This window comes from Meles meles, chromosome 15 (assembly GCF_922984935.1).
Source record: "Meles meles chromosome 15, mMelMel3.1 paternal haplotype, whole genome shotgun sequence".
NCBI lineage: Eukaryota > Metazoa > Chordata > Mammalia > Carnivora > Mustelidae > Meles > Meles meles.
Genome location: NC_060080.1, coordinates 22,901,686 through 22,920,296, shown reverse-complemented (window position 1 = coordinate 22,920,296; position 18,611 = coordinate 22,901,686). Strand labels below are relative to the sequence as shown.

Below are 18,611 nucleotides of genomic sequence, written 5' to 3'. Positions count from 1 at the left end.
CCTGCTGTGCAGCAACTTTAATTACTGCAATGCACTTAATGTTGAAAACTACAACGCCACATGCACATCTACATAGATATTTTATATGAAGGCATTACTGCTAATTTTTAAAAAATTAGTGACTTTGTGAATATGTTTAAAAGGATTTCATCTTCTGGAAATACATCATCTTGAAAAATGTATGGACAAAATATTAGGATGTCTGAGATTTGCTTCAAAATAATCCAGTTTGGGGAAGGATTATAAGAAACAAGCAGAGCCATGAGCTGATGATTATAGTAGCTACATGATGGGCACATGGAGGGTCTTTGTTCTATTTTCTCTACCTTAAGATATATATGTTTGAAATTTTCCAAAATTAGAAATTAAAAAAACAAACTCTAATTTTATCTTTGCTACCTTAAGCTTGAAATAAAAAAGTTTACATCAGTATTAACTTAATAAATATTTAATCATAAGCTAGTCTTCCATACATCCCTTTCCCATTGGTTGTTACATTAAAATTAAGTGTGATGTGAGTCACAATGAATTTTCTGATATGACTACTTGGTCTAAGATGGCATTTATAAAGCTGAAATCATAACTGTTCAGCTAAATCTAAAGAGTATAGAAATATCATGGTCCCTATGTAACGTAAGGTAGCATCATGATGATCTCTTATGAAACACTGATTCTTAAAGAACATAATAAACTAATTTTACTATATGAAATTACTGGGATTTGTTTTATCTAAGTTACCTACAAAATATCAGAATGTATAACAGACTTCCTTAGTGGAATGAATATCAGAATATTCTTTCTCCACACCTTGGGAAAAGGTAGTAATTCTGATCAAAACGTATTAAGTCTATACTCATTTTTATTTCCAACCGGACAAATATGGACTTAAGGCCATTTAAATCTCATCAGTAATATTCTACAATTCCTCAAGTATAAAGTAAATCTCTGACATATGCTAATTTCAAAAATTAATGTGTAAGGACTTCACTTTGAGGGAGCAATGCAGGTTCTTTTTCTAACCTTAATTAATATGATTAAAAATTCTTATACGGCTTTTTTAAAGTTCTGATGGTCTAGTAACATAATAATACCGATTAATGATTACACTGTTACCAAATTTACCTTGTCTGCAATTTTACAGCAGCAGTCCATCCACAAGAAATCTTGAATTAAATCGTCATCTACAACAAAAGATAGCTATGACTTGTCTTTTAAAAACAGAATCCTTCTGAAGAATTAACTTCTAGATAGAGGATTATAAATGGTGCTTAGAAAGCAAACAAAAATGGCCAGACCAGTGTTGTCTAAAATATAGTTTGCATTTCTTTGGTAACCATGGCAAGCACTGTACAAAAAGCTACTGCTTTACTCTTGGGTTTCCCATTTGATTTGCTCAGATAGGAGGGGAAGTGTCAGAAGTGTTTGATTTCTTGACTATCCCAATAGCTCTTCGAGAAAGATGTCTTGGGTAACTCCAGATTAGCTCTTTATTACTTCCCAAAATCTATCTTTACTGGTGGAAATGGAATCTGACAAAAGATAACTCAGTCTTTAGTAAATAATGACTTAATGAATATTACTTGTTTTATTCTACTACTTTCTCCTATTAGATCTCAAGGTATTTTTCGTTTTGAATTCTTCTTTTCATCTCCTATTTATCTCTGCCAATTATCTATTATCTAAATACCAATGAAAATGTCTATATAAAGAAGATTCATAATTTATTAGCTAATAATTATACTGTTTGGAAAAACAGTATTATGACAAAAGATGAACAAAAATACTTTTAAAAATATGCAAAAGTAGGTCAGAAACACTCAATTTTAAAAGGCTAAAACATATAGTCCCAAATATATGAGTAGTTGTCGGAATATAATCTGAGAAAATCTGCCTTTTCCCATTTACCCCCTTCATTTTAAGTTAAATAACAAACAAAACATACTTCTTTATACTCATTTTTACATCCTAGAAATATAAATATACTCAAATATACGGAAATTCCAAGAATAAGTACCATTTTCTTAGACTAATTAATTTCTTCTTAATTTCATTTTTCAAAAGTGAACTCTTAAGCCCAACATGGGGCTCTAACTCATGACCCCAAGATCAAGATTCAGTTGCATGTTCTACTGACTAAGCCAACCAGGCACCCAACTATTTCTTAGCTTACTTACAGTAGACCCAGGTATATTCTCTTTTTCTCATGATCAGTTATGAATAATAAAAACATTTGTGGGTAATGGTTTTGCACTAGTCTCAAAGAGAAAGGGAAACTTATATTAACAACATTCTAGATCCTAACAGGGAATATTCTGGTAGTTCAACATTTTTCTACTTATACTACTTACATTTTTTTCTTCTTTTTTGCTTTTCTTTAAATCTTAACCAGATTGCCCACCTTCCTTCCTTCCTTTCTTTCTTAAGATTTTTGTCTTCTGAGTAGGGCAAACACTCTTGTCCCCAACTCTCTTATACACTTCTGCCTGTCACCTGGATCTAACAGACAATGGTATCTACTTGCTTCATTCCTATAGATATTTACCAGATTCATCTATTCTACTCTTCACTGTAATCTGTATACCTTACCACCTTACCTTAAAAAATCTTCCCTTTCTTGGCTAATAGAAGTAATATAAAGAAATTTCTTTTTTAAGAAATTTGTCAGCAAGTAGTATTGTCTCGTGATCTGAACAAATAAATTTAAACTCAATTTCATTATATGAGTATGATGATAAAGCATAATTTTTAACAAGATCCCCTTATGTGAAGTGCCTGGTTAGTTCAGTTGGAAGAGCATGCAACTTTTGATCTTGGAGTATGAATAGGAGCCCCATGTTGGGTGAAGAGAATACTAAAATAAAAACAAAATATTAAAAAAAATATATTCCCTATATATAATACTGAAGCTTCTCGAGGTTGACCAATCTTCCCACTTTGCTCAGTTTTAGCACTGATAATCCTGGGAAACACCTCAGGCCTAGTCAAATTGGGTCAATTGGTTCATCTGAGACTTCATGCAGCTATTTTACTGAGGTGACACAAAACTCATAATATGAACTTGAATTGCCCAGAATTCACATTTGACACTTGGATTTAAGTAGTCCAGAAGCTAGATGAGTCTGAACTTCTAAACCAAAAGCAATCCAAAATAACAAAAACAAAAACGACCTAAGTAAAACAAAAACAAACTTGTTGGAGACACAAATCTGACATAGAAAATAACATCCTCTTTGATTATTATGAAAACAGTAATAGGCCTTTAGATCCTCTCAGTTTTAAGTACTTTACAATTACTGCTATTAAAATATTTTAAACCTACCAAATAACTTAAAGAAAGCAGTCATTTCCTGACGCTGTATAACGAGACAGGGCCCTTTGGGGCGTTTAGACTTGTTGCTATTATGTACATTTTTTTCAGATGCTGGCCAACTATCTTTAAAAATAGGACGCTTCAGATTAATGGGTTTTTTAGGCTGATGTGATCTATTTGACCCTGATTTTACATGAACAGTGACAGTAGGTGGTGTCTCACAACACAGCTGATTATGTCTCATTTTGGTTTCCCAAGGTTCCTGTAAAAATAAAACATATAATTATTTACCACACTCTTGTTCATTTCTATATAAAAACAACTAATCAGATGACATTACAGATGCATTCATATAAAGTGTTACTGAACTTGCTACTAAAATGTTATTTGTGATAGTGACCCACGTAAGAAATTGCTTTTAGAATTCAGTGCTAAGAAATGCTATGCTTTCTTTGGGTAACCGATATACCTTCTCTTCCCAACAGTAAGATCCTGTACCATTTTTCTTTGATGGCTAGGGACCCAAAACAAAATTTGAAAATTAATTATAGGAACTATGCTGAATATATATTTGTGGTATTCTTTTTTCTTAGTATTTTATTTATTTATTTTTTTTAAGATTTTATTTATTTATTTATTTGACAGAGAGAGAGAGATCACAAGTAGGCAGAGAGGCAGGCAGAGAGAGAGGAGGAAGCAGGTTCCCTGCGGAGCAGAAAGCCCGATGTGGGGCTCGATCTCAGGACCCTGAGATCATGACCTGAGCCGAAGGCAGCGGCTTAATCCACTGAGCCACCCGGTGCCCCTTTTCTTAGTATTTTAAAATTCTGCTTCTATTGACATAATTTTATCATATGGTTATTATATATGCCACTTAAAATTTTTTATGGAAAAAGGCAAACTATTTCCAGAACTAAATTAATATCAGGGGCGCCTGGGTGGCTCAGCGGGTTAAAGCCTCTGCCTTCGGCTCAGGTCATGATCTCAGGGTCCTGGGATCGAGCCCCGCATCGGGCTCTCTGCTTGGCTGGGAGCCTGCTTACTCCTCTCTCTCTCTCTGCCTGCCTCTCTGCCTACTTGTAATCTCTATCTGTCAAAGAAATAAATCTTTAAAAAAAAATTAATATCATATGAAGTCTTATATTGAAAGCAGTCCCACACAAAATATTTTTTTATTGGTTAATTCCTTGATATGTTACATAATTCACTTATTCAACAAGCATTTACTGGTATTTACTGAAAAGATCAAACATTTCTAGCAAAGAAATGTAGGGTATATGTGCTTTAAGGAAGTCTCATAAATTGATCACTCTAATTTTTAAAGTTGTAAGTGTATGACCATATTATTTGAGTGATTGATTATAAGTGTACATGAATGTACAGTGTTATAATCCAACAAAATTAGAAACAAAATTAATTAATTCATCAATACTTAACAATATGTATAATCACTACCATGTTTGGTGGTAATCAGTTCACATAATTACTACAGTTAGTATTACTTTTGTGGTCAAAGTATTTATAGAATAGGAAAAGGAGATAAGCATAGGCAAAGCAGGAAACTACTCTAAGACCCTAATGAGAACCTCTGAATCCATAACTCACAGTGACCCAGGCAGCCATGCCTCCCTTGGTGTTCAAGGAGTTAGGTACAGATTCTCCTTCCTGACCCTCAGAAACCTCCCTGCTGAAGGAAGGAATGGAAAGTAAGATTGGATATAGTAGGGCTAGATCAGCAATGTCCAATATAATGTGAGCCACATATGTAATTTTATATTTTTTAAAGCTGTAGTCCATTAGTATAAATAAGCAAATGACCTGAATTTTAGTATTTTATGTAATCTAGTATGTCTAAAATATCAATTTAGTGTGTAATCAATATAAAAATTAATGAGATATTTTACAAACTTTATTCTTAAACTAACTCTTTGAAAGCTGGTATGTATTTACACATACAGTATATTTCAATTTAGCTACTAAATTTCCAACAGTTAGAGTGAAATGTAGTCCTACCAAAACAATAGTGTGTAAGTAAAAAATATTTTATACTCCTCCAGTAATTAAATAAAAGTAAAAATTCTTCAGTTGCACCATCCACATTTCAACTGCTCAACAGCCACGTGTAGCTAGTAGCTACATATTAGACAGCAAAGTGCTAGATAATGAAGAACTAGGCAGAGGAAATTATATTCAATTGTTCTATAATTGCTTCTCCTTCCTCTGTTTCACTCTCCTCCCCTCACCTCATCTATCTTCTTAGATCCTAAGGGCCAAACCTAATTGAAGGCAATTATGGAGTTGGGGGGTGCTACAAACTCCACAGAAAAAGGAATGAGTGATAAATTATACCTTGAGACTTGCGTAAGAGCTTTCTGCTCTTTCCTACTGACCTCATTGGGGAGACAACTGGAGGTCTCATCTGCATCTTTTTTTTAAAGTAAGAGCAGCCTTACAACATAGAAAGAATTAAATTTGGGCTTTTCAAATTGGGGTGAAGGGGCTAGGCTTGGGGTTGGAATGTACCAGAATATAGAATAACTATGGTATATCTCCCAGGAGGTAAGTTTTACTCAATATTAAGTAAATAACTTAAAATAGTGTTGTTATATTAGGACAACCATGGATATATTGTGGAACAGAATGCAAATACTGTCAATCAAATAAATATGTTCACAGTATAGCTTTATACTATTCCACTAAACCCTTATGTATGTGTTGGGATACTTCAAATAAAATTTGAGGAAATAGAGAAAGAACTGTGTGAAATTCCCCAAACAGAGATTCATTGAAGTTAATCAGTAAACACTGGCTGGAAAGTTATGGAGGAGCTTAAGGACAGAAGCTATCAATGGTATGTTCCTGGTCAAATTCCACCTTGAAATAGTTTAGTTTAATTTAATTTAATTTTTATTTATTTGAGAGAGAGAGATCACAAGTAGGCAGAGAGGCATGCAGAGAGAGAGGGGAAAGCAGGCTCCTCGCAGAGCAGAGAGCCCGATTCGGGGCTCGATCCCAGGACCCTGAGATCATGACCTGGGCTGAAGGCAGAGGTTTAACCCACTGAGCCACCCAGGTGCCCCTAGATAGTTTTAAATTTTGTTTTTTATTTAGATATAATGAGAGAATAGAGTTCTCATGGCAAGTAAGAAGAAAAGAATACAAGGCAAATAAAAATATGAGCCATTTCAGGGGGTATCTGGGTGGCTCAGACAGATAAGCATCTGCCTTTGGCTCTGGTCATGATCCCTGGGTCCTGGGATCAGGCTGTGTCAGGCTGCCTGTTCAGCGGGGAGCCTGCTTCTCCCTTCCCTCTGCCACTCCCTCAGCTTGTGCTTCTCTCATGTGCTCTCTCAAATAAATAAAAAAACTCTTTAAAAAATATATGAGCTTACACTGCTGGTGGGAATGCAAGTTAGTGCAGCCACTTTGGAGAACAGTGTGGAGATTCCTCAAGAAATTAAAAATAGAGCTTCCCTATGACCCTGCAATTGCACTACTGGGTATTTACCCCAAAGATACAGATGTAGTGAAAAGAAGGGCCATCTGTACCCAAATGTTCATCGAAGCAATGCCACAGTCGCCAAACTGTGGAAAGAACCAAGATGCCCTTCCACGGACGAATGGATAAGGAAGATGTGGTCCATATACACAATGGAGTATTATGCCTCCATCAGAAAGGATGAATACCCAACTTTTGTAGCAACATGGATGGGACTGGAAGAGATTATGCTGAGTGAAATAACTCAAGCAGATAGAGTCAATTATCATATGGTTTCACTTATTTGTGGAGCATAAGGAATAACATGGAAGACATGGGGAGATGGAAAGGAGAAGGGAGTTGAGGGAAATTGGAGGAGGAGATGAGCCATGAGAGACTATGGACTCTGAAAAACAATCTGAGGGCTTTGAAGGGGCGGGGGATGGGAGGTTGGGTGAACCTGGTGGTGGGTATTATGGAGGGCACGTATTGCATGGAGCACTGGGTGTGGTGCATAAACAATGAATTCTGTTACACTGAAAAGAAATTAAATAAATTTTAAAAATTAATTAAAAAAAAAAAAAATATATGAGCCATATCAGGAAAAGCCAAGAGATAGGGAGGAAGGAGGAACTAGGAGAGACTATGCTCATATGGCAAAATCCTTTAATGAGTTTTTACATAGACTCCACCAATATGAAAATAATCATACCAGAATTCACACTTGAATAGGGTATTTTGGATTTTTTTTAATAGACCACAGTTAATCTATAAGCATCTGAAATAATTTCTTTTTTCTGGGGGTAATATAAAGAGTGGCAGGGGTGGTGGTTCACAGAACCATATAGCAGTAGTAGTATTTGGGGACTCGTGTGGCTATATGAAAAATCTAAGAGCAATATCCAATGGCAATTCAGGGCAGGCAGGGAAAACTTAATTTCCTTATAATTATAGTCTCACACTAAGCACTTAATATGTGCCAGACAATGTGCTAAAGGTTTTACATGCATTATCTCACTTAATCCTCAGAACTTTTCTATAAAATGGGCATTATTTATCCTTATTTTCTAGATGAGAACTTTGAGGTTTAGGGAAGAAGAAAATGGCCCACGGACACATATTTAGTGAGTGATAAAACTAGGACTTGAATCTGGGACTGTTTGACACCAAAGTCCCATATATTTTAACCACTAAAAAACTTTTAAAAAATTAAATGAAGTCATGTGTAAAACACTTGACACATGGTAAGCAGTCTAATACTACTCACTGTCATCTTGCCAGGAAAACAAAGCCAGCTTATGAGCTTTTGCTTTATAAAAATTTAAGTCTAGCATTTGCATTGTAAATATGGCCGTGACACTGTGACTTAGTGGTTAAATAAGCCATTGTTTTAGGGGAGAAAGACGGGTTAATCACTGTTTTGCTAAAATAATTCTTAAAAAAGAATCCTTATTGAAATGACTATAGCATCTTTCCTTATCATAACCATAAAACTTAAATTGTTAAAAAACAATATAGCAAATTGAAGAAAAATTTTCTGGCAAAATTGCTGGAAGCTTTCGTGGGGCTATTATAAAATCTCCATTATTCTTATGTTTTAAATTTTCTTTCTTTTTTTTTCCTCTTTTTTTTTTAAAGATTTATTTATTTATTTGACAGACAGAGATCACAGTAGGCAGAGAGAGAGGAGGAGGCAGGCTCCCCGCTGAGCGGAGAACCTGATGCGGGGCTTGATCCCAGGACCCAGGGACCATGACCTGAGCCGAAGGCTTTAACCCACTGAGCCACCCAGGCGCCCCTTAAATTTTTTTTCTAATTTAATTTATCACCTAATGGTTATAGAATACTTTTAGACACAGCCAAGCTCTAGGTGTCTAGTAAAATTACAAGCACAGCTGTTTCAATAAGAAGTTGATATCTGATTAGAAATCCAACCCACTAGTGAATAAACCAAGACACTTCAATTAAGTGGTGGGAATAAATGGAAACTAGACAGAATAGGATGACAGGTGATGTGTTACAAAAGGATGTGCATGAAGTGTGAACTTACACTCCTTCCCTTTGCTAAATGTGGCAATCGTTGGAAAGAAGAAAATGAACAGCAGCTAGAAGGGACAATAATCAAAGGAGAATTTTTCTTTTAAAGACAGGATTCTTCTTTTTAAGATTTTCTTTATCTGACAGAGAGAGGAGAGAGAGCACAGCATGGGGAGCAGCGGGCAGAGGGAGAAGGAGAAGCAGGGTCCCCAAGCAGGGAGCCCAATTCCGGGTTTTGATCCAAGGACCCTGGGATCATGACCTGAGCCGAAGGCAGCCGCTTAACCGACTGAGCCGCCCAAGTGCCCCAAGAGACAGGATTCTCAAGTGCGCCTGAAGGCAGAAAGGAAGGAGGAGCCAGTTGAGAGTATATGTTAAAATACTGGAGAATAGACCTTTACTAAGACCTGATTCTGTCTCGCTATGTGACTTTAGGCTATTCAACTCCTGGGAACACCCATGTCCTCACTTATGATATTATGATACTAGAAACACCTGTTTTCTTAGAACCTGGTACATACTAGTTACAATAAAAATTATTAGATATTGTTAATAATCCATATTTAGTAGGGTTAATGAGCAAAGGAACGATATGGATAATGCCTAGCACAGTGCTGAACCCTTAGCAAAAACTCGAAATACAGCGGTACTATTATTTTATCTTTTTTATAGGTAACGGTACCTTTCAAGGAAAGAAGAGTCAGGATATGACAGCCACACTTCATCTCCAGTAATAAATATAATTTAAGTGTTAAAATTGTATTGGTGACAGAGATCATAGGTATTGTAAAATGCGCTTTTGTTAGAGAATAAAATAAGTTAACAGGTGGAATCTCAATTTTGACAAAGCATGGGTTTTTCTGTCTTCAAGTGTTCGACTACTTCACAAGTTTCTTTTCTACAACTCGGAGCTGGCTGGCCTGCAGCCGTGCGGGACCGGGCAGGAAAGGGCACAGCGAAACCGGGAGAACGGCTCGGGCGGAGCACGGAGATGCAGCCGCTCAGATCCCGCGACTACGGTGCGGTGGTGCTTGGGCAAGAAGACGTGATGAAGGCGGCCGAAGGAGAAGGGGCGGACGCAGAATGACACTGGCCCACCCGGAGGATAACTTTGGCCAAGGCCGTCCCCGCCCCCCACCCTCGGGCCTCTCTGCCCCGCTGCGCGCCGGGGGAGCCCGACGGCGACAAGCCGTCCAGGCCCGCGTCGGGAGGCCACCGCCCAGCACGTGCGAGCGCGTCGTCCCTCCGTAGCTCCCGGTTCGCAGCCGGCCCGCGGCCTCCCGCGCGAGGGCACCTCGCTCGCGAAGCCCCCACAGAACGACGGAGGGGACCGGCGAGCTACAGAGGGTAGCGCGCCGGCTCGCCCACGCCACCGCTCGTAGTCGCCTCCCCTCGCCGCTCAACTCCGACCTCGACACCCCCAGCCCCTCTCCCCAGCCCAGGCTCCGCACGCGGGGAGCGCGTGTTCCCGTAGCGGAGAGGGAGCCTGAGGGGACTCACGAGCGGAAGCGCGTAGGAAAGGGGCCGCAACGCCACCCCATCCTCACACACGGTGGGCGGCGGGGCCCGCTGCCAGAGGGATGGAGGGACCAGGACCAGCCGCAGCTGGAGCGTGGCCGGTGAGGCCCGAAGCCAGGGCGGGAGCGGAAGATACCTGCGAAAGCCTTGGGCTGCGGAGAGGGCGCCGGGCCGCGGGACAGCCTCCCCCGGATGCTCTGAGGCCTCAGACAGTTGCTCGCCACTCGCTCCACTGCGACCACTACCCGCTCTGAGACCTCCCGCCTACCGGGAGCGAGGCTCGTTCGGGCCAATCAGCGCACAGAGCCGCCGCCGGGGGCGGGGCCCACCCGAGGTTGCGCGCGCCGCGCTCCCCCAGCCTAGCTCCAGCTGGAGCGCTCCTCCTCCCGCGCGGCTGCTGCGTGCGGAGCCCCTGCTGCCAGCTGACCTACCTGGCGGTGCGGACCCTCTGGGCCCGGTCCTGCCAGAAAGTCGCCACCCTCCCAGACCTCTTCTGACCTCCTAATTTAGCCCCTTCCTCTTGAACGTTTATCAAAGCCAGGACTGTATTCGAGCCTTTTCCCTTCCCTTCGGTTAGATGGAGAGGCCCGGCGGGGCTGGGACTTCAGGTCTTCCCAGCTCCCTTCTACCTCACAGCACCAGGCGGGGCGCCTTGCACACACACACTAGTAGATACTTGATAAACAGAAACGTCAATAGTAGGAGGACAAAGAATCAGAAATTAACTTTGCAGCAGCAATTGTAATGCCCAAAGTTACTGCTACGTTAAATAACTGTATGAACAGAGGAAGAGATCACTTAAACGAAGAAATGTGTGAACACCGTGGCAGAGGTGGTGTTACACTATTTCATTGAATCTACCGTTCTAAGTTGTAAATTATTCTACAGGAACCTTTTCATTTTGGTCTTATTGTAGCCCTTGGCCAGGTGCCTGGGATGTAACTGATGCTTAGTAAACGCTTGTAAAGTTTAGTAAACGCTTTTCATTCTAAATGTATCTCCCCACTTTTTACCACTTTTTCTTTACTCCAGACTTACATACTTGCTTTTCTCAGAGCATCTCTTAAAACTTTCTTCTTGAGCTGGCATATATGGTGCTCTATTTTTCACCTTCATTTAAATTTTCTTATATCTATCCTTTAAGACCCAACTTAAGCCTTTGGCCCATCACCTGAGTACTTAGTGCAAGACTGTGCCATTCTTGAATTCGTGTAGCACCTTCTAAAGCTTTGATTTTTGCAATCTTATTAACCAGCTCTTTAATAAAAAATATTTTATTATGTGTACATATGGATACAATTTTACATAAGTGGTGTTGCATACATACTTTAAAAAATGGAATGTTTGATATGTACAAAAGAATAGTATATATATGTATATATATATATATATATATATATAATAGTATATGTATGTATAGTAACATACATGCAGGCAGCAGAGCATAAAACAAAAACCGGAGAAGCCACTACCCACCGAAAAAGGCTGAACCTAACACCCAAGAAATAGAACGTAATACTGATGAGCTCCTGTATGTTCCCCTCCTCCTCCCCTTACTTTCCTTCAGAGGTGACTTTGGTTTTTCCCATTCCCTTAAGATTTACTGTTATCTTTAAACACAGATTGTTTGTAAATTTAATACTTTGTATTCTTCATAGTTTAAGATTTTTAACATGCTAATGCAGAAATTGTAAATATTTTTTATTGTTGTATAGAATTCTGTTCTATGAATATACTGTAATTATCACCATACTCCCATCAATGGTCATTTGGGTCATTTTTGCTACTGTGAAAACTATGAGCCTTCTTGTACGCAGACTTGGTCATCAGTGGCTGTGCTTCGGTGAGACCCTATTAGTTATAGCTGGTACAGTTTCTGATTAATTGGGTAGTCTGATTGGTTGGTGCCCATGTTTCAAATATTCAACCACTACTGCTTGTACATGCCCCATGGTGCATGCAGCATGTAGTTTTCCTATAAATGCTTTGAAGTGAAAATGATGGGTTTTAGGGTATACAATTTGCAAGATTACAAATGCTAAATTCAATTTCCAGGTAGTTGTACAAATTTTATTATTTTTATTTATAAATAATCTGTATGTTCAACGTAGGGCTCAAACTCATGACCCTGAGATCAGGAGTCACAGGCTCTACCAACTGAGCCAGCCAGGAGTCTCCAGTTGTACCAATTTTAAGAGTTCCCATTGGTCTACATCTTGCCAACTATGCATTTTCAGACTGACTAGATTATTCCTTAAAGTATGTCATAGAGAACACCTTTGGATTTTCTTTTCAACACACTTTTTATTCAACCTCCCAAACCACTTGGCTGCAAGGATAGCAGATGTATTCATACAGTATCATCACTCTTCTTCAGTTGTTGGGAGTCATAAGCATCTTTCATCCAAGCTGGGTCAAATCCTCTTCCTGGAATTTACACTAGCACCCAGAATTCATTGTGGCTGACTACTCTCTTATATTGGAAGCAATACAACTCCTGATACTCCTGTATCAGGATGGTACAATAATCAATCTAACAAAAGGACTGCATTAAATTTTTCTCTAGAATACATTTCTTCACTGTACCTCATTTTTTTGTTCCTTACTGAAAATATCATATCTTTCCCCATACTTGCTTCTATGATACAATCTTTATTTGTTAAACTGAGGCAACAGCCTCTCCATTAGTTTAGATTCCTAATTTTAAGTGTTCATAAATACTAGGCGATTTTTGAAAGACAAAATGTTACACTATACCACTTTTTTAAAAATGTTTGAAGTAGCTCACAACAAAGGTGACCCTAAAGTTAATTAAACAGCAAACGTAGACTACAGAAAGGGGGAGGGGCAAGAAAGGAGCCATAAATTTCTTGCCAAGTTTGATTCTGAACAAGAGGCAATTTCCTGGGGCACCTGGCTGGCTCAGTGGGTTAAAGCCTCTGCCTCCAGCTCAGGTCATGTTCCCAGGGTCCTGGAATCGAGCCCCACATCGGGCTCTCTGCCTACTTGTGATCTCTATCAAATAAATAAATAAAATCTTTAAAAAAAAAAAAAAGGCAATTTCCCCAATATGCCTGTCAGGTGCCACCTGGGAAGTATTTCTTCAAGTAACTGGACACAATTTTTCATGCTTTTAAAATTAACTATTATTATTATTTTGAGAAATAGAGCATGTGAGTTGTATGGAGAGGAAGGTGAGGGAGAGAATCTTAAGCAGGCTCCACGCTCAGTGCAGAGCCCCACATGGGGCTCAATCTCACGACTCTGAGATCATGACCTGAGCTGAAATCATATTGGATACCTAACCAACTTAACTACCCAGGTGCCCCACAACTTCTCATATTTACCAATATTTTACCAAATGAAGATGATAGTTTTGACAATACACTGAGGATAAATGAAATTTGGAACTGTTAAAAACAAGTTCCAGGGTGTTTTTTCTTTTTGGGCTTTTTTTCCCAAAAGATCAAGGTGTCAAAACACCAAGTTTTCAAACTCATTTGCATACATTAAAAAAAACTTGAATGCCTACTATGGGCCAGGCACCACTCTAGAAGCTAGAGATACACCAGCAGGAAAGAAAAAAAGAGACAAAAAATCTTTGCCTATATGAGCTTACATTCAGGTCACAATTAAACTGTCTAAGGGGCAAATACAACAAAGTCTTAAAGGAATGTCCAATATACTAATTGATCTGTACAACGAATAATTGATTTTCTTTAAAAAATTGAATAGACCATAGTTTGCGTTAATCTGTCAAAGAGCACACCCAAAGCGTTTAGGGAACTCAGCTGATGAAAGATTAAGGTACTTCATTCAAAACAGGTGTTACAGTACAGTAACAGAAAGCTTTTAACCTAGATCTGTGATATTATCAAATTAACCTCAGTGGAGTTACCAGGCCCTAACTAGGCATGGGCTATAAAACCCGAGGCAATTATTCTGGGACACGCGGATTTTCTTTTTTCTTTTTCTTTCTTTTTTTTTTTAAGATTTTATTTATTTGACAGAGAGATAGGAGAGCACAAGTAGGCAGAGCGGCAGGGAGAGGGAGAAGCAGGCTCTCTGCTGAGAAGAGAAGGGAGCCCGACACAGGACTCAATCCCAGGACCCTAGAATCATGACCTGAGCCAAAGGTAGCCACTTAACCGACTGAGCCACCCAGGTGCCCCAGAACTTGTTTTTAAAACTTTTTTAGTTAGATACTACACAACAGCTACATGTTGAAAGTTGGGTCCTGGGCGTCACACATTTTTATGAGATAATAAAGTAGTTTATTAATTTTAATTTGGTAAATTGAGTAGCTTCATGAGTTCTACCAATAAATGATTTCTCAAGTAATTCCATCCCTTACACCTGCATGAGAGAGGTAGAGAGACCTGAATGAGAAAGTAAATTACAGTGACTAAGAAGTTTATAAGTCAACTAATACAGGAGGTGGTGGCTGAAGAATTAAGTTTTGACTTTTACAATTTTCTAACTAGGGAACTTGTTTAGAAATTCTGGAATTCAAATGTACAGGTAAAATCCAATTTTAACAGATCAAAATTATTGCACTGAATCTAAATTTCACTTTTGTTGAATAAACATTTTAAAGAGAGCAAAGATAATAAAACTCTATGTGTATACTTACATGGAATCGGTTTATGTCTTATTTAACTCCTGCTCATTTTGCAAGGTATGAAAATCCCTTTACCACTTTAAAATCCCTTTAACCACTTCTTACCTGTTTAAGGAAATTACAAAACACTGAAAACTATTAGCAAAAGGGACACAGTATTTCTCAGTGGAAGCCACTGGTATAGTTAGGCTATTTAGTGTCTTCTCAGGCACAGCTTTGATTCAGGGATGGATTCATAAGGAAAGAAGGAGGAGGGTTAGTTAGGTCAATGTAGATAGACCGGAACAAACCTGACCACTTTCCTTCTCTAAACACATTTTTGGTATATAGATGTGAAAGAAAAGAATTGTTCTTTTGGTTCAAGAGTTATGGTTGCCAAGGAGACAAAGGAACAAACATACCTGAACTTATAAATGATACTATTTCAGTTCCTTGGCTCAATGAATACACTTTAATGTTCTTAAGGCATACATCTCAAGATGTTCCTGGTTTTCCCTCAATGGAATTTTTTTTTGAAAGGCATATATATCCTTTCAACACTCCTAACACTTCCAATTAACTGACCACCTTTTAAAGCTTTAAATTCTTCTTGATGGTATCCTGACTCAACATTTTGCGCAAACCAGTATTGATGTTCATGATTAAATTTGTCCCTAGGCAAAATTAAAATGAAAAATGTTGAAGTTTCAAACACAAGGAGTAGCACAATGTAGTTGATTTTTTCCAGTTAGGAACTAACAAAAATATAACCTGATAATCTGTGATCCATCATACTAGCATGTTTAATTTTAAATGTCATGACATTTGGATTAAAGATAAATTTGAACATAGAAATTAAAAATCAGAGAGGAAGAGTGACATAAATTAGTGACACTAGAATCACAGGGTATTTTTCTCTTAAGAAATGGGAGTTTTACTTATTTGAAGTAGCAGTGTTACCAATAATATTTGTAACATTGTATGACAGAAACTTTTAAAGTGGTTTTTAAGATGGCCAAGTAATATTTTTTTTAGTAATCTCTACACCCAACATGGGGCTCAAACTCACGACCTTGAGGAACGAGAATCCTATGTTCCTCTGACTGAACCAGCCAGGAGCTCAACTGCTTGAATAATTTTTAAACACAGATTTCTAGCCTTTAAATTGAGTGACCAATATTAACATGCTTAATGACTATTTTTTCATATTCAATACTGACCTGGATGAATTACTATAATAACACAGTAAGTCGAATTCAAATTAATAAGTTCTAACACGGAGATTAATAAAAGACTGCCCTGTCTCCTGCCAAAGATTTATTTTTCTAGACCTGCTTCACTATGGCTATTAAGAATACATATCTAAACTTCTACTAGAAATTGCTCAACTTTCACTCCGATTAGGAAGATATTTAAATCACATTACATAAAAGCCTGTGTAACCTAACCCAATACATCATCACATGTAGTATATGAACACTTCCAGAAAAGAATCAACTCAATATATGTCAGACATTAAAATCTATTTGAATAGAATGTGTGTCTAAATGTCTCATTGTAAATGGGAAAAAAAAAAAAAGGAATAAAATGACCAGTCAGGCTTCATATCAATTAGACAACTTTTACTAAATGAGAAAACTACATTTAAAATGTGCTTTAAAACAAAATGGAATTAGAAAAAAAGACATATGCATTTGAAAGAACTTTGCACTGTGCTGAAAATCAAATCTCTTGCAGTAATACAATACGCCAATTCATAAAATGTAAGTTGACAGAATTCTCAATTGAACATTTTCAAAGACAATATTAAGGTCAAGAATTTCACATCAATGGTAGCACATATAGAAGAAGGGCATTATAAATATGATGTCCATCCCTATGAAGCTTACAAATTTGACAATACTCAATAAAAGCTTTTAGAATCACATCTAAAAGGGTCGCATCCAAAGAATTACAAATCTGTGTCCTGTAAGTTCTCCTTCTAAAACCTTTATGTTGACTTTTCTACTCCTTGTCATTTGCTAATACTAACCCTTTAAAAAAAGAGAACAAGAAAAGAAATGCTGCAATAAACCCTTGATCATGTACAGAAATTATTGCTACTATAGTTCACTACAAAGCGTGTCTATACAATATTGTATGAACTTTGATCATGAAAAATCAGAATAAAAATCTTTAGTGACATAAGCCTTACAATCGTATACAACATTCACATGGCAATATTAGACAGTTAAGCACCCAATAACCATAGTTGACAAAATGTCCCACTGACCAGCATTCATTTAAATACATCCTTCGTAAAGAGGGAGGAAAAGAGATAGTGTCAGCTTTCCAAGGCTTGTCAAAAAAGGATTCTCATGTTCTGTGAATCTAAAAACAAATAGCAACAACAACAACAACAACAAAAAACCAAAAAAAAACCAAAACCAAAACCAAAAACAAAACCAATGCAGGTGAGGGTGTTACCAGAAAGTTAAGCATGCCAAAAGGTGTTTCGTGCGAATTAAAACCTAAAGCCAAGGTACCACATAATCACATTACCAACTAGTTGGGTAATACTATATGAGCCTTATCTTAAAAGTTAAATGAAATGCTACTGCACGATAGAGCATCAATAAGTTAAAAATTAGAGTGCACAAATCCAAATCAGTGGCAATTTCTGTATAAAGCAAAATATTCACTATCAGCTGTAAAGTTTGCCCAGTCAAACTGTTTGATTCAATCACTGGATTGGATAGTTTGCCTGTTTTTTAAAAATATCAATCTCTAAAATTCCTTTTTACTGTAATGAGGCATAAGTTTTCTCAGTAAGATCAAACAGGTACATAAGTAAATAAGCAAGGGAAAATAATAGTTGGTGAATGTCTTTAAAGCTCTTCCCACATTTCACTTGAAAAAAATGTTCAGGGAAAAAAAATTTAAAATATTTGCCATTATTCTAGCAAAAACAGAACAAAACAAAAAACAAGCCCAAAATAATTAAACAACCAAGCAACACTAAAACCACATTACACAGATGGATCATCATGCTTTCATCTGGTTTAACTATCACATCTAGTTTAACTGGGATGCTTTTCAACTTTAAAAACTGTGATACGTGAAGATGTAACTTTTAATGGGTAATTTTGAATTTGGATTTAACTTTGCTGAATATTATAACAGAGTATACTTATTACAATACAGTGTAGCACATCTTTCTATTAGAAAAAAATTTAAGATCCTTTACCCGTCTCCTTAAGTTAAAGGTGTGACATCATAAAGGGTGTCAAATGGCTGGATGGTTTTACAGTGCACACTTATATATTATGAAGTATGTCCTTAACAAATCTGATGGTTTCTTTACAGAATTCCTTTCTTCACCTTTTCTTCGGTGGATTAGCTGTTCGAGGTGGAGTGACAGGACGTCCTGAATTCAGTCCACCATACTGGTACTTAGCTTTCTTTTCAGATGGTTTCAATATCTTAAAGTAAATAATTTATTAACAGTGTTATTCTTTCAAAAGCAGGAAGTTAAAGAAAACTGTTAGGAAGTGGACTTTTCAAGAAATAGCAAATTTTAAATAAAATATTTACGTAATTACACAAATTGCAATAAAAGTACAAAAAATAACAGAATTTTCATGAACATTTCTCACATTTAAAGTTTGCAAAGATAACTAAATATCTGA

The 18,611-nt window shown here is 37.5% G+C and overlaps 2 protein-coding genes across 5 annotated transcripts in view; both read right to left on the bottom strand.

Moving 5' to 3' along the window:
• The window catches only part of SPDYA (speedy/RINGO cell cycle regulator family member A), a 35,353-nt gene extending 24,021 nt beyond the window's left edge, over positions 1-11,332 (bottom strand). Inside the window, exons 1-3 of one of the 2 annotated variants that reach the window (XM_045979455.1) lie at positions 10,480-11,332; positions 3,320-3,572; positions 1,123-1,181 (exon numbers count right to left, since the gene is read on the bottom strand). In XM_045979455.1, coding sequence (XP_045835411.1) covers positions 1,123-1,181; positions 3,320-3,554 — 294 coding nt within the window. In that variant the 5' untranslated portion in view covers positions 3,555-3,572; positions 10,480-11,332. Of the gene's footprint in view, positions 1-1,122; positions 1,182-3,319; positions 3,848-10,479 lie in introns of those variants that run through there. The other variant, XM_045979454.1, reaches the window with a different exon arrangement.
• A 5,212-nt stretch (positions 11,333-16,544) lies between these two features.
• PPP1CB (protein phosphatase 1 catalytic subunit beta) overlaps positions 16,545-18,611 on the bottom strand; it is a 41,748-nt gene continuing 39,681 nt past the window's right edge. For all 3 annotated transcript variants that reach the window (XM_045979452.1, XM_045979453.1, XM_045979451.1), the window contains one exon: positions 16,545-18,404. In XM_045979452.1, coding sequence (XP_045835408.1) covers positions 18,300-18,404 — 105 coding nt within the window. In that variant the 3' untranslated portion in view covers positions 16,545-18,299. The remainder of the gene's footprint in view (positions 18,405-18,611) is intronic.